The sequence below is a fragment of the Rissa tridactyla genome, chromosome 25 (assembly GCF_028500815.1).
Source record: "Rissa tridactyla isolate bRisTri1 chromosome 25, bRisTri1.patW.cur.20221130, whole genome shotgun sequence".
NCBI lineage: Eukaryota > Metazoa > Chordata > Aves > Charadriiformes > Laridae > Rissa > Rissa tridactyla.
Window position 1 is genome coordinate 270,269 of NC_071490.1, and position 14,156 is coordinate 284,424.

Genomic DNA, 14,156 nt, shown 5'->3' on the forward strand with positions numbered 1-14,156 from the left:
CAGGTTCTTGCAGAAAATGCTGGGGCCATAATCTGATTTCTGAGTAACAGCAGTTCAGGCCACAAAGAAGGCAAAATCTGGCTCCCCGTGTTCACACTTGTCAGGTTTTCACAATGAGGGAACTAATTTTCCCGTGTCACAGGGCTGAATGTTTATGACCCTGTGGCTCCACGGGCTCTGGGAACGTTGACTGATGAGATACAGAGCAGGCACCACTGAAGAAATGCTGTATTTCTCAGCCTTTTGCTAAAATGATTAATAAACAGTCTTTTCTCATTCACAGGCTGACTATAGGGGAAAAGGGAGCTGGATTAAAAGATGACAAGAAATTAAATTGTCTTGCAAAAGTTCTTGCTGATGCAGCCGAGGGAACGGGGAGACCTGTCTCCAGCGCTGATAAATCGCCCTGTGCATTTCGATTGGAAATGGACTGGGGTATAATTAGCAAGTGAATTCTCCGCTGTCAGCACAAAAAGCAGGGCTGGGGCGGGGGGGAAGAGTTCATTTTAAAACTAAAGGCAGGACTTCAGATGCCAAGCGACAAGTTATAAACTGCGCCTGTAGCCCACAGACCACAGGTTCACAGGGAGCTTCACCCCCACCCCGTATCTGTGCCTTATCTCGGGTATTTCGTAGCAAGAGCTACGGCTCTAATAAGCGTTTGTGGTGTGATGGGATTAAATTAGCTGCGAGACCTGCAATCGCTCCTTTTGCAACAGGAGGCAGCAGCACACAGAAATGATGGGCTCCTGCTGGAGAAGAAAAGCCAGCACCCTCCCCAGCTGTATTTCAGAGTTATTTGTAAACGCCTCTGCCCATAAGAGGTGTAAATTACATGCACACGTGTGAGGATACCCGACCGAGGACACAGAACTGTGGGAGCAGGGCCAGAGGAGGCCCCGGAGATGCTGGGAGGGCTGGAGCCCCTCTGCTGTGGGGCCGGGCTGAGCTGGGGGGGTTCAGCCTGGAGAAGAGAAGGCTCCGGGGAGACCTCGGAGCCCCTTCCAGTCCCTAAAGGGGCTCGGGGAAAGCCGGGAAGGGACTCTGGCTCAGGGAGGGGAGCCATGGGACGAGGGGGGATGGTCTTAAACTGAAAGAGGGGAGATTTAGATGAGATCCGGGGAAGAAGTTCTTGGCTGTGAGGGCGGTGAGCCCCTGGCCCAGGTTGCCCAGAGAAGCTGTGGCTGCCCCATCCCTGGAGGGGTTCAAGGCCAGGTTGGCCGGGGCTTGGAGCAACCTGGGCTGGTAGGAGGTGGCCCTGCCCAGGGCAGGAGGTGGCTCTGGGGGGGTCTTTAATGTCCCTTCCAACCCAAACTCTTCTATGATTCATGTGGGCAGAAACACTCACCTTGTTCTTGCGTCGCTTGCTGTCGATGTTCCGTAAGTCAGAGCTTATGAACTTGGTTTCCCAGATCAGTCGGCAGCTTCCCTTAGCCCCAAACCCAGTAGGGAAGTTGTGGGAAATGGGCTCTGCTGCCACAACTAATGTTACCCAGCCCCTAGCTTCACATGCCGGTGACGGCACGGTTGGCACAGCCCCTCCATGGAGCACTGAAAAGTATCAATGAGAGTATTAAAAAGTGGCAGGAGGACAACAAGCTGAAGGGAGGCTGAGCATCCCCCTTCTCAGCAGAAAAGGGGACACACAGAAGCATCAGGCAGAGAAGAGGAAAACGCCGGGTGAGGGAAAAGCTTGGCTTACATTGCCTCCCTGCGGAGGAAGGCTACAGCAGCGGCTGCCAAGGTTTTTCTGCCGGTGAGGGGACTCGTGAGCTACTTCCGAGGAGAATCGTACACTCACCATTTCAAACCACCACTTGTCGAGATCTCCGTGGGCTCTGGAGAGCTGCATCACATCATATCACCCTGCTCCCGACTTCTGCTCGTGGTTCTTCACGCACGTGTCCTCCAGCTTCAACCCGGCGTTGCTTACGCATCCCTCGGCTGCTGCTGCAACAGCCTCGGGGACATCAAGAGCTGTTGCAGCAGATGAAGGCGACTGCACCGTCCATGCCCCAGGCCACATGCAACCCCGTGGTGACAGAGGTCACCATCGGTAGCCCCAGGAGACCCCGTCCACAGCTCTGGGGTGCTCTGGCTTTAGCCTCCATATTTTTGAAACGCCTCCTGGACTCGCCGTGACCTGCCAGGGTGTTTTCACAGAACCATTTCTAAACACCGGTGGGTTTTACTTTCTTTTGGGCTGCGAACTGAGTTGCTTCTTACAGCCAGATGAAGGAAATAGTAAAATAAAACTGATTTAGCACTGAAAGCTGCATTACACTTGCAACAGCCCGTGCCAGCAAATATCACGATACAAGGATGCAGCTTTGATCTCTGACTATTTGCAATAAAAAGTGCGTTTTCCCTGACAGCCAGAGAGAAAATAAGAGCGAGCACCACTTCAGAGCAGGTCCCCGAGGCACGGAGACGGCGAGAAGAGAAAAGCGTCGGTGCTAAAAGCATCTCTGTTTCTCTGTCACCGAGCAGCACGGCAGCCAGTTAGCCATTGGCACCTCCAGATCCTGCTGCTCTACCACCCTGCGTTACTCCTACCAAGAGAAAAGTGCTAAAAAAAATCAGAGGTGGGGTGCACCAAATAAATAATTTTGTGGGGGGGAAAAAAAAAAAAACAAAAAAAAAAGACTATACCAGAGCAAAATCCAGGGCGCAAGCTCCTCTTACATCCTGGTTGGTGACCCTGAAATCGAGATGAGCCCATGATTACGAAACTCAGGAGGAAGATATTCTCCTGCTGCCCTTGGACTTTCTTCCCTTGCAGTGCTTGGGACATCAAGGGTGTGATGGGGACACTTCGCGGCATTCGAGACAGAGCTACAGGCCCGTTCTAGCGTAACGCGAGCAAAAATCTGAGAAATCCTAGGCGCGTTTTTGCCAGTTTGTATTCCAGGTTTTTCTCTGTTCCCTGGAATCAAGGGGAGTAAGACTGGTTCTACCGTGAAAAGGGCTAACGCAACTCAACCAATGCTCCTTTCCAGGTGCAAGCTGAGCAGAAGTCAGCTGGATGCTCTCGGTCACCATGACAGAAGACACTCTGAGGTGAGATTTATGAGGAAACGGGTGGGAACAACTAAAGGACAGTTTTATTTTCCCTGCTGGGAAGTGCAGGCAAACGAGAGCCCCTCCTTACCTCCTCCTTCTCGTGCCTGCCGTACTCTCCGTGACAGCCACAGCGTAAGGACAAAACCCTGGTCAAAACCACCAGTTAGAAAAGAAGCATCTTCCAGAAACTCCCCTTGAAGCTGGACTCCAGGCTGCAGCAGCTTCCAGACGAGACAAGACACAGGTTCTTCTCGCTTTTGCTCGCAGAAGTTACGCTCGCGTATTGTGTGGGAGCACGGACTCTTGAAACCCGACGGCTGCAGCTACACATTGTGCTTTTTAGAGACAAGCTTTTCACGGAAATACCGCGGGAGGTAGTTATTACAGCACCAGTGTGACCTTTCTTAAAGTATCTTTGGCTGCACCCCCCCACCCCGATCCAGAGAGATACCAGACTTCACAACCGCACTAACATGTGTCCTAAACCGAGAAGAACTCGCCCCATAAAAGCTTTAGGTGCTCGCTCCTCCTTCAGCTGGGGGAGCACAAGGCAAACGGATGGGTGGGCTCCTAAATTACCTACCACCGTCACACAGCTCAGGGGACACAGGTGTCCCACCAGCCAGCCTCACTCATTAAAAAAAAAAAAAAAAACTCTCAGCCCTGATATTCCAGTATTGCCAGGACTCAGAAAAGCACAACTGACTCCAAAAAGCCAAGTTTTCGCATTGGTTACGCTTACAGTCTAGCGGAAACTTTGATTTTCATTTTCCGTGTCTCAGTAGGTCACAGAGATGACGAACTTAAGTTTAAAAACAAAGAAAACCCCCCCATCCCCAGCTTCTTACTAATCTCGCTTTCCCCCTTATTCTTCAGGCTTTCCCCTTCCTGCAGGTTTTTTTTTTGCTGTTGTTGTTGGATTTCTTTTTTTCCTCCAATAAAATAAACCTTCGGAGTCCATCAGTCCCTGCAGTATTAGCCTCCAGGGCTGCCCTCCCCAAAAAACACACCAAAATCCCTATTACTTTTGGCAGCAGCTTGCTTCAGGAATTCCAACCAGTCAGCAAGGCACGACCTCTCATTCCTGGCACCACACGGCCTATCTTTGATCACGTCGGGTGTTCCCACTCGTCCCACATTCGATCCCTTTAAAATAGTTCCTAGGTGTCTCTTCCTTCCTCCCACCCAACACACAATAAGTCTAGAACAAATCTCGCGTGCCTCAAAAAGAAAAAAAAAAAAGCCACAACCCCCCCCCAACCCTAATTTCAGGGAGATTTCCTCTTAAAAAAAAAAAGCCTGATGAAACCAGCGATGAAACTTTAAACGCAGTTTCACACAACGATTTTTAAAAAAGGCAGGGATTTTTCTCAAACTGAAAAGGGGGGGTATAACCACATTTAAGCTAAACACGCCACAGGTGGTGAATTGCGAGTTAAAAACCAAGCCAGGCCGTACACCTGGCAGCACCCAGCCCTGCACACCAGGATAAAGTTGGACCTAAAAGTCTTCCAAGCGGCTTTAGGAAACGAACGTGTCATCGGGTACCACGGACCCTTGGCTGCAGCATCTTGTTCAGGACACAAAACGGCCAGTGGAAAACGCGGCGCAACGTGGTTCCTGCCTCCGTGTAGTTAGACAAGGTTTGCGTTTCCCAAATAAAGCTAGGAAATAGAGTCGTGTGGAATAACGAACAGCCTAAAACCCTCTTTTTTTGTGTGTGATGCACATTCTGTCTACAACATTTATGTCTCCCCGCCTCCCTTCCCCACCTTCATTGCTGGGAGGGCTGTTACAACCCTCCTCCTACCTCTTCTGCCTCATTGATTCACCATTTCTTTCCAAATCTCATTGAAAACAGCTCGTTCCAGGCTAGTTTCTATGACTCCTCATTTCCTGCTCTCTCATCCGTTACAGCCAGCTGGAAAACAACTAGGAAATCCACGGGTCCCAAGTCCTTGGGGAAGAGAAATCTCATTGAAGAATTCCAGGCAACCCACCTCCGTTCCCAGCGGGTGCCAGCCATCGCTCAGGAACAAGCTCCATTAAAGGTTCGGGACTTTTCCCCCCACCCCCTCCTCCTCCTCACACTGATTAGTTGCTATTTACCTTTGTGAAATCGTGCGTCAAGCTGCGTTCGTCTATTCGGTCACCATTATTCAGCGGAGTCTGTTTTTACACAGAACGTTTTATATAGAAAACGTTGACATCCTCGGGGTAGTCAGGCTATTCTGCTTGGGACAAACTGGTCAAATCCATGATAGACTTCCCATCGGCGTTGTGTGTGACAGCTCTTTCACATTTATACTGGTTTGGCAGTGAGGCTAAATTTAAATAAGCCATTTAAAATACTAAAATAAAAAACCCTCAGAGGGTTTTTCTCTATAAGATGATCATAAAGCATCAACAGTTTGTTGGCAGCGACTTAAAGTCTGCCTGCGACGCGGGTACTTACAGGCAAGCGTTGTCAGAGCGGAATGGCACTGCCGACACGCGACTCGACAAGCAGCCGGCAGAAGGCTGAGGTCAGGCTGGCGTCCAGATCCCTCAGGGAAGGACGCGTACAGCTTATTAAAGGCCCAATTGGGCATAAAAGCCAACTGCAGTTCTTTTAGGAGCCAAGTGTCATCTCGCCCACTACAGAGGTTCATTCACACCCAAAGGCTGTACAGCCTATTCTTTACACATGCCCTGGTCCTAATCCCACACCTCGGCAATATCAACTTCCACGTTTCCTCCTTCCCCCTTTGTTAATAAAAGCAGAGCTCGGCACTTATTTAATTGTAAAATTAGCTTTGCATGAAGCAGGACTCATGCGCTTCCCGCTTTGGGGGTGTTCAGGGAAGCAGCAGAGGGCTGAGGTTGTTCTCCAGCACTCCCAGTAACAGCTTTTGAGGCGTTGACAGGCTTCCTCCAGCTACTGCTAATTCACCACCTGCTTCCACTGCAGTGTGTACACACGGCACGCACCTCTATCCCGATAACAACATTTGCCATGGAAAGTATATAAAATAAAATTACGCCTTCTCTTCACCCTGCCACCTGGTACGCTTTAACGGGGTGAAATTTCCCCACACCGGCCAAGTCTGGTGTCTGCAAGCACCGGCCCAAGGCTGAAAATTACTTCCCCCAGTCCTCTTCAGGGTCTTTCCGGAGGCTGTAACGCCTCCGGACACACAGTCCTGCACGTGTCACCGCACAGCAAGTGACAGCGGGTGCAAGGACATCCCTCCTGTGCAGCATCCCACCACTCAGCTGGAGGATGGTGCTTGTCCCAGGGCTCCAGAGGGGGGAGACAGAGAAAAATTCCAAGTCTTTTTTTTTTTTTCCCTTCCTAAAACCCAGGACAAAATATTTATTCAAATAGCTTCTGGGACACGGAGATGGGAACCATATTCCAAGACTGTTTTAGGCAACTGTCACCTTAACACTGTCACTCCCTGACCACATTCTGCAAGAAAAAGTCCACATTTGAATAACAACGCCTCCAGTAAATTGTCTTCTCTGCGAAGCCAGCTGAGGTGATCAGTCAGGAAGCTGATCGTCCGACAAACAGGGCTATTTAAAAAAAAAAAAAAAAAAACAACAACCCCACACCTATAAATTTAGACAATATTTCAAACCCTGCCTTCCATTAGTCTCTCTCTGCTCTCCCAGCAGCCACTGACTTCGGATTTTGGACTGGCACGGGCACATTCACACCGTTAAAAGTTTAGCAGCAGGAAGGCGAAGGAAACCTGGAGAAGTGTTTCCAGTTTTTTTTCCCCCACTGTGACTATTGTTCAATGTGAATATTGCTGAGCCTCTGCCCTCCAGTCGTGGCCTTGCCGTCAAGCGCGACAGTTCACATCGCGTCTCGCATGCGGCCAACCGCCTTACTCAGAGAACTAGAACCTGTGTGCGCTAATATTCATTAATACTGCTAATTTCTGATGGTGCTTTGCTGAGAGAAAGACTACGTTTGAACAGCCTGTTAACGCATTAGTGGAGCGGTTGAGTATTAAGGTACAAACCGCACATTAAAACCTAAGGCAAAATAGTGATTTTTTTTTTTTTTTGCCTTGGAACCTAACCTAAACCTGTCCCAAAGGGCTTCCAGCGCGTAGAAAGATGGTTGAGTGGGAACATGACTCACTCCGCATTTATGAATAGGCAACGAACTCGTGAACGCCACAGGGTATCACTTCGCAGAACACAAACACGACTGCAGCCAGTTAACAGCACCGCTCTGCGTTTTAGGAAGGCATTAGGTGCTCCTACGACAGCCTCCACAAGCCCCCAGCGCTTTGAAATTCGGCAACAGACACTTCAGAGGGCAGGAATCTGCTTCTCAGGAAGCAAATCAAGCAGATTCCCCTCTCGGAAGAAGCCTTAAGAAGAATACAGCTTCTGAAGCGGGTGGAACACGACCTGAATAAGACTCTCTGGGGATAACGCTAAGCGGCTCTCTTTAGGAAGCGACGCGTAAAGCTGAAGAGCTTCGGCTCTTTGGAGTACGCTACCGCTGGAACGACTATTTCTGAAGGCAGCGATACTGAAATACCAAGGAACATGCTTTGCTCGTTGCGAGATCGCACGAGGTTCCTGTTGCACACAGCATAGTTCTAGCTGCTGCTAAATTAAATCAACTTTGCATTAGAAATAGCAGTCTTTAATAAGGATACTACTCAAAGTATGTTTGTCCTAAATAACGCACCATCCAGCAGTTCCTTAAAAGCATCCTGTCCTTTACCGATGACAAGGAATTCTATAGAAATATTTATGCTTGAGCACATAAAAAGAAGTCTCTGCTGCTTTAGAAGCAGGTCGCCCTCAGCCTCTGCTCTTTTCGCTCAGGAAGTGGCCACTGTTCAAGAGCTAAATAGAGGAATCCACGGTAAAGTGCCCGTTCTGAGACAGCGTTCTGCGGTCTGCGGTGTTCAACTTCACCACCGTGGGGGTGTATTTGGAATTCCTATAACAGACAAAGCAGAGGATCCTCCGGAAGGTGCTCCGCATCTCGTTGTCCCTGTAAGAGTAGACGATAGCGTTTATCAACGAATTGATCTCTGCCAGCAAAAGGACGTATTTTTCCACCGCTAGAACGTTGCAGCTCTTGCAGCCCAGGCCGTCCAGGAGGAGCACGACTTGTCCTGGAGTCCAGCAGATGACAAAAGCACCTGGGGAGAGAAGAACCCCTGTTAGAGAGGGGGGGGGGGGGGGGGGGGAAGAAAAAAAAAGGCAAGTTCCTGACCCTGCCCAGTCACTCACCAGAAAGATGTTTAGTGGAATCCCTGGTGGTTTATCTTGTGAAAAAAGTTAAACGAGGGGGCGGACCAAAAAACAAACCAGCTAGTTTCACTCTCCATTTTTGCTTTGGAGGAAGACCAAGGATTCAACCGGCAAATACTAAAGTGGAGGCATTGGGGGTTTTCCCCGCCCCGTTCGCTCAGAACACTTCCAAGTACTTTCACTTACCTCCCCTCACCCCCATCGTTGCATTTACAGAGTAAAGATAAAGCGTTTATATTCCCTATTTATGTGCCGATCCCTCCAAAAAGGGGAACAGGCCATAAAATTAGGGAAGAGCCTGAGTGATACATCTTGAAATAAACCATCTCCGCTGTCCATAGAGTTTACGGGGGCTTTAGTTCAGAAGAGTCCCCGGCAACCCTTTGGCCAGAGCCATGAAATCTCTCTTTTTCAGCTCTGCGCCGAGCAGAAAACAGCCAAGCAACGGCCTGGCCGACACCAGGACGGAGCTGGACAGACTCCACCACTGATTCAGCCAGGCTGATACTCTGTTCTTGCCACCACCTGCAAAGCTCTTTGGCAAAAAGGATAATTGCTGTTTTGCATGACCGAGTGGGAGGTGCCTGCGGCTCCTAAACCCCCTTTTTTATGGTCGTGATTTTTAAAGCTGACGTAAACGGAGCACTCGCCCATCGGTGCTCCCGGAGGTCAGGCGTAAGGTTGTATCTTAAAGCACAGGAGCTGCACCCTGCTGCGTCTGCTGGGAAAGGGTGGAAGAGAACTGGCCTTGCTGGGAAAACTTTGCAACTACACCCTTGGCTGAAAAAAAAAAAAAACATCTGCCGGGAAAGAGCAACAGCCAGAGGAGCTGCACCAAAACCAAAAGGCTGAATTTAAAGCTGTCATTGAGTCAAATGTTGCACCGGTGAAGAGCCAAAGGAACACTTGGGAGGGATCTCCTGGGTGTCTGGGAGTGCTCCCCACTGATTTCAGGCCACTGCGCTGTGTAACCCTTTTTATTTAAGCGACTCGTGCTTAAACGAGTCGCTGAGCGGCAGCAGCCGCCACATCTGGCCCAGGAAGCTTTCCCCACACTTGCAGACGTGACTTTGCCTCCTTTAAATTTAACAAATAGACCAAATTGGTTCCTTGCTCTCCTGAAGGAAGCTCCAATAATTCTCTCATGAGCGAGCCCGCGGGAAAAGGGACCTCCTTGTTTAGTGATGTAACTTTTTTTTTTAGCTAGGTTTTCAGCATCCACAAGGAAAGCCAGATTCTCTACAGACTGGCTCCCAGCAGCACGAAGTAAAGCCAGAGGAATATTAAAAACAAAGGGGAAAAAAACCTAAAAACAGGTACCTAAAAGTTTTGGGCCCTTGCCCGCAAATGCAGCTGACTTCCTTGTTCCTAAATAGAAGCTAAAGTATTCCGAAAGAAGCCTGAACTCTTAATAATCTAACACCGCATGGTCACTAACGACTCTGCCCTGTGGTGTGGTCACCATCACATCCTGGGTCGCTCAACCCGTCTGTGGGAAAATTTGCTGCTGGTTTCCAGATGCACTTTGGACTCATTATTGGTTTCCAGGTCAGCTCCTGGACCTGTTCTTAACGCCCGGGACCTGCGGGATTATCGATGGCGGCTCCCTCGCCTCGCAGTGAAGTGGCACAGACAGCTCCTACCGCACCCTCCACTTCCTCGCACGCTCACCAGCGGCTACGCCCTCTGATGCATAAGGCGCAAAGTATTCCTCTGTGCAGAGTCCAAGTTTGCAGAAGGCTGGGGAAGGAGGGTGGAGAAGGCATTACACCAAAGGCTTTCGCAGGGAGGAGGAAAAAACCCTCCGCAGCCTCAACTTTCTGCACGCTGAGTCCAAACGGAAAGGTATTTCCCCCCCCCACCCCGGCCAACCTGAGTTGAGCAATTCCCTCCTGTACAGAACGATCGCTGGTTCTCTGACTGTCCCACAGAGGAAGGGAAACACTCTTGGGCTGCCAGAGTCCCAACGGCCCGATGAACTCCTCACTCCCCCTCACCTTTCCACATTAGGTTCCTCCCCACACACCGGTCACAACTGCCTGGGAAACCACAGCAGCTCTTCCGAGCCTCCTCTCGCCCAAGATTTTTCCTCGCTCAAGGCAGGAGGAAAAGGCAAGATGGCCAAGCCAGGATGGGGGGGACACCGAGAGGAAAGGGATCTCCCAAAACAAGGCAATGCACCAAGCGTGAATCGCATTGTCCTTCTTGGCCAGCATCCCCATCCCTTTTCCGACTCTTTTCCAGGTGATATTGCGAAGCCCCAGAAAACGATGGCGACACTGCAGGGGGGACCCTCCAATGCTGTCCAGGAAGGAAGGGGGGGAACAAAACTTTTCTGTCCACTGTGGACCGTGTAAAATACGTGAAGTAAACCATTCCTCAGCCCCGCTGACCCTCCGTGCATCTGATGAGCTCCGGAGCAGTAACGAACGCCCAGCTGCGCACAAGAGATGGAGAGATCGCGCAGCAGGGAAGCAGACATCACGGGCAAGGCAGGAATGGGCAGAAAACTCCAGTTTCAGCGCTCACAAGTCACAACAGGACCCTACAAGCCGGCGTGTCCCCGGGCAGGGACACACCAAGCAGCCCAACAACCCCCCCCCCACTGCTCCCCCCTGCCAGCGGGAGGTCGCAAGGGAGTAGTCTTTGTTTGCAGCTCCAAGGTTTCCCTGACAGAGCAAATTCTGCGCTTATCAGGAAAGATTTGCAAGCAAGGGGTTGTGACCGTAAGCCCAGAGTCGAGCCGGGCTGCGGAAGATCTGAGCCCTTTGATTTATTTCACTTTAAAAGAAAGGTTGTGAGACCATTAAAGCAGGAGGCAAACGCAGATTAAAGAAGCCACGGAGTGACAGGCTGTTGAAAGGCCGATGCACCCACCAGGCTCCGCTGTTCGGTGCGCAGCACCGGGCAGGACAGCATGTATCCCAATAAATATCCTTCTGGTCACTGCTCTGCCCCGATTCGCACTACAGACAGGCTGAGGTGGCAGTTAGCACCCTGCTGGAGATCCCCTGCTCTCCGAGAGCAGCTCCAACCACGAGCCGAGAGCTCCCAGGGACGTATTTACCCCAGCGCATGGAGACCCGGGGCTGAGCTGCTCAAAAAAAAAAAAAATCTGAACAGAGTTCAGTGCTTTGTTCCCATAATGAGTAAGGAATTTGGATGCAACTCCCTCTTTCCTTCCCCATCACCTTGTAACATCTGCCCCAAATCTCTCTCCATCCTTTAGTAAAGGATGCACCAAGTGCCACTTCTTGATTAAGGCCTGATTAGAGCTCTTAATTCCATGCGGCTCATCCATGGAGAAGCACGCTGGAGTTGAGCACGTAAAAAAGGCTCTTCTTTGGGCAAAGTACCTGCACTTGCAGCAGGCAGATGTTACCACGTCACATCAGTAACAGTCCCCCCCGTCCCTGCTAACCAGAGGAGCAGCCACATCAGAGGGGAAGAGATGGAGGAGCTTTGTCCCCCCACATCTGCCGGGTCGCTCCCATGATGGCTCACACAGAATTCTTGCAGAGCCCCGAAAGTCTTGAGTTCCTCAGCAGCCCAACCAAACTATCACCCCGCAATCTTCAGCCACCAGGGACGCAAGACTTCCCAGTCCTCCCAGTTGCCCCGAGCACATTCACCTCTCCAGCCCCACACGACCCATGATGGAGGACCAAAGAATCCTTCAGATGGACTTACTTAGGATAATAGTGACCGTCTTGACAAGGCTGATCATGGTCTCCTTGTAGCGGGGGTGGAAGCTGGTGTGCTTGGACATCCGTGTCATCTTCCTCTTGACGTAGATGAAGATGTGCGTGTAGACAACCACCATGATGAGGAAGATGACCAGGTTGGAGATGGCCCAGAAGGTCAGGTAGCTCCTGCTGTAGAGCGGTGCCATGCTGGAGCACTTCTCCAGGGCACAGAGACAGTGCCAGCCGTAGGAGGGGATGAGCCCCAGGAGCAGGGCCGTGACCCAAATACAGAAAATGAGGATCATCACGCGTTGGTTGGACATTTTGCTGTGTAACTGCATAGTGAACACAGTCTGGTGCCTTTCTACAGCGATTGCCAGCAGGTTCACCACAGAGGCCGTCAAGCTGGTGTCCAGCAGGCTCTGGCGGATGAACCAGGTCTTCAGGGAGAGCTCTGCTGTCCTGGGCCCCGTGTGGAACATGAGAAACATGTAGGCGATGCCAGCAAAGAGGTCGGCCGCTGCCAAGTTCCCCAGCAGGTAGTAGATGGGGTAGTGGAAACGCCGGTTGATGATGATAGCGGTGATGACCAGCAGGTTGGTCAGGAGCACGATGACGCTCACCGTCAGGCCCAGGGCAACCACCAGGACATCCTTCGTCCTCCAGTACGTGGTCAGCTCTTTGCGGCTGTTGTTGTAGAAGAACCCCACGGTCTCATTGTAAAAACAGTGCTTCATCGCTGCTGTCCTGAAGAGGGACGAGAGTGTCATTAGCATGTTGTGCCTACACACACACACACACAGTTACGAGCCGGGGAGATGCTGAGCGTTATGATAATGCCTTTGACACAGATGGAGCCAGGGAGGAGCTTGAAACACACAGAAACAACCACACGAGCAACAGGAAACCACTTTTTGTACCCGAGACAGAGCTACGCAGCTCGCAGCCTGAGTCCTCATCTGTCCTCAAAGCCATCCTGAGGATGCAGCAAAAACCTTCAATGTCCATGGCAGGAGATGATGTTTGCCAGATCTGATAAGGGATGCTCCCTGTCCGGCCCACGCAGCTTCGTGGGGACGACAGACAAAACTATTTTTGTTATCCCAGATGTCCTGCTTCAGAAATGTAAAAACAAAGCAGCAGCAGCACAGAAGGCTCATCAGTCAATCACGAGACACCACTCTGATGAAGACTATGAGCCTCTGCAGCTGTTGCGGTCCCCAGGACGGCTGCTTCTGGGTCACTGAGCACGCAGATCTCATTTTTCCTGAGTAGTTTCATTGCTTAAAGGCTAAAGTAACCCGCGGCTGCCTCCGAACACAGCTCTACACACAGCGCATCCTTCCAAGTCAGGTGAGGACTTCCCAAACCGCGCCGAGAGGCAAAGAGCTGGGCAGAAACAAACTCCTCAGCCCTGAAAAGCGAGCAGCAGCAAGAAACCTGGCCCATACAACCATGGGGCTGGATCTCTGGAAGAGCGGGATCGTCCCGAACCCCTGCAGCACTCAGAGCATCACCGGGGAAGTCACCCGTGCAACACGAGGGGACCAACTCCCTTCTTCCCTTCCAGGTCAGGAACAAAGCTGAGATTCAAAACTTATTGAAACCAGTAGAAAGAAAAAAAAAAAAGAAAAAAACTCAATAGGAGAAGATGTTTAAGTCTCAAGAAGGGCTTTTGGCATTTCTTTGACGCACTGGGCACTGCTGGGAGCAAGACCAGACAAGCCGTTCATCTAGATCGTAACGTTAAATATTAATTTTGAAAGCCCGTATACCTCTCTGGTAATTAACTTCCTGTCCTGCGGACGGCCAAACGTGAAGCAGCAGGTTAAGTTAAAGGATGCTTCACCGTACCCGGTCAGAATTTACACCCTGTAATTGATGCTTGTGTCACTTGTCCATGAAAAAAAAATAAAATGAAAACATGAACAAAGTACAAAAATACAGCCCCCTGAACAAACCCGAGGGATGAGAAGCAGCCCCATCATTACGTCCCGCAGCAGATGTTCGTCTTCCTTTCCTAACCGAGAGCTTGGAAATCTCAAGTCAGGGCTGGCCGCGGTCCCCGCTGGGACGGGCAAACCCAGTTTGGAGCCTTCCTCCCTTGCGGCACCGAGGTGCTGAAAAATGACACAG

The 14,156-nt window shown here is 50.8% G+C and overlaps 1 protein-coding gene across 1 annotated transcript; it reads right to left on the reverse strand.

The window, feature by feature from the left end:
- Nucleotides 1-7,871: 7,871 nt before the first annotated feature.
- On the reverse strand, nucleotides 7,872-12,767 carry LPAR2 (lysophosphatidic acid receptor 2). The gene is made up of 2 exons (XM_054183496.1): nucleotides 12,025-12,767; nucleotides 7,872-8,222 (listed from the first exon to the last, which is right to left on the reverse strand). The coding sequence occupies exons 1-2, from the start codon at nucleotides 12,755-12,757 to the stop codon at nucleotides 7,921-7,923; spliced, it is 1,035 nt and encodes a 344-aa protein (XP_054039471.1). The 5' UTR covers nucleotides 12,758-12,767; the 3' UTR covers nucleotides 7,872-7,920.
- Nucleotides 12,768-14,156: the final 1,389 nt, after the last annotated feature.

What these genes read in the sequence shown, in the direction of transcription:
- LPAR2 (XM_054183496.1), bottom strand. Translation starts at nt 12,757, where the DNA reads ATGAAGCACTGTTTTTACAATGAGACCGTGGGGTTCTTCTACAACAAC. An exon ending in GACGGTCACTATTATCCTAA is followed by an intron (nt 8,223 to 12,024) that starts GTAAGTCCATCT and finishes TTCTCTCCCCAG; the next exon opens with GTGCTTTTGTCATCTGCTGG.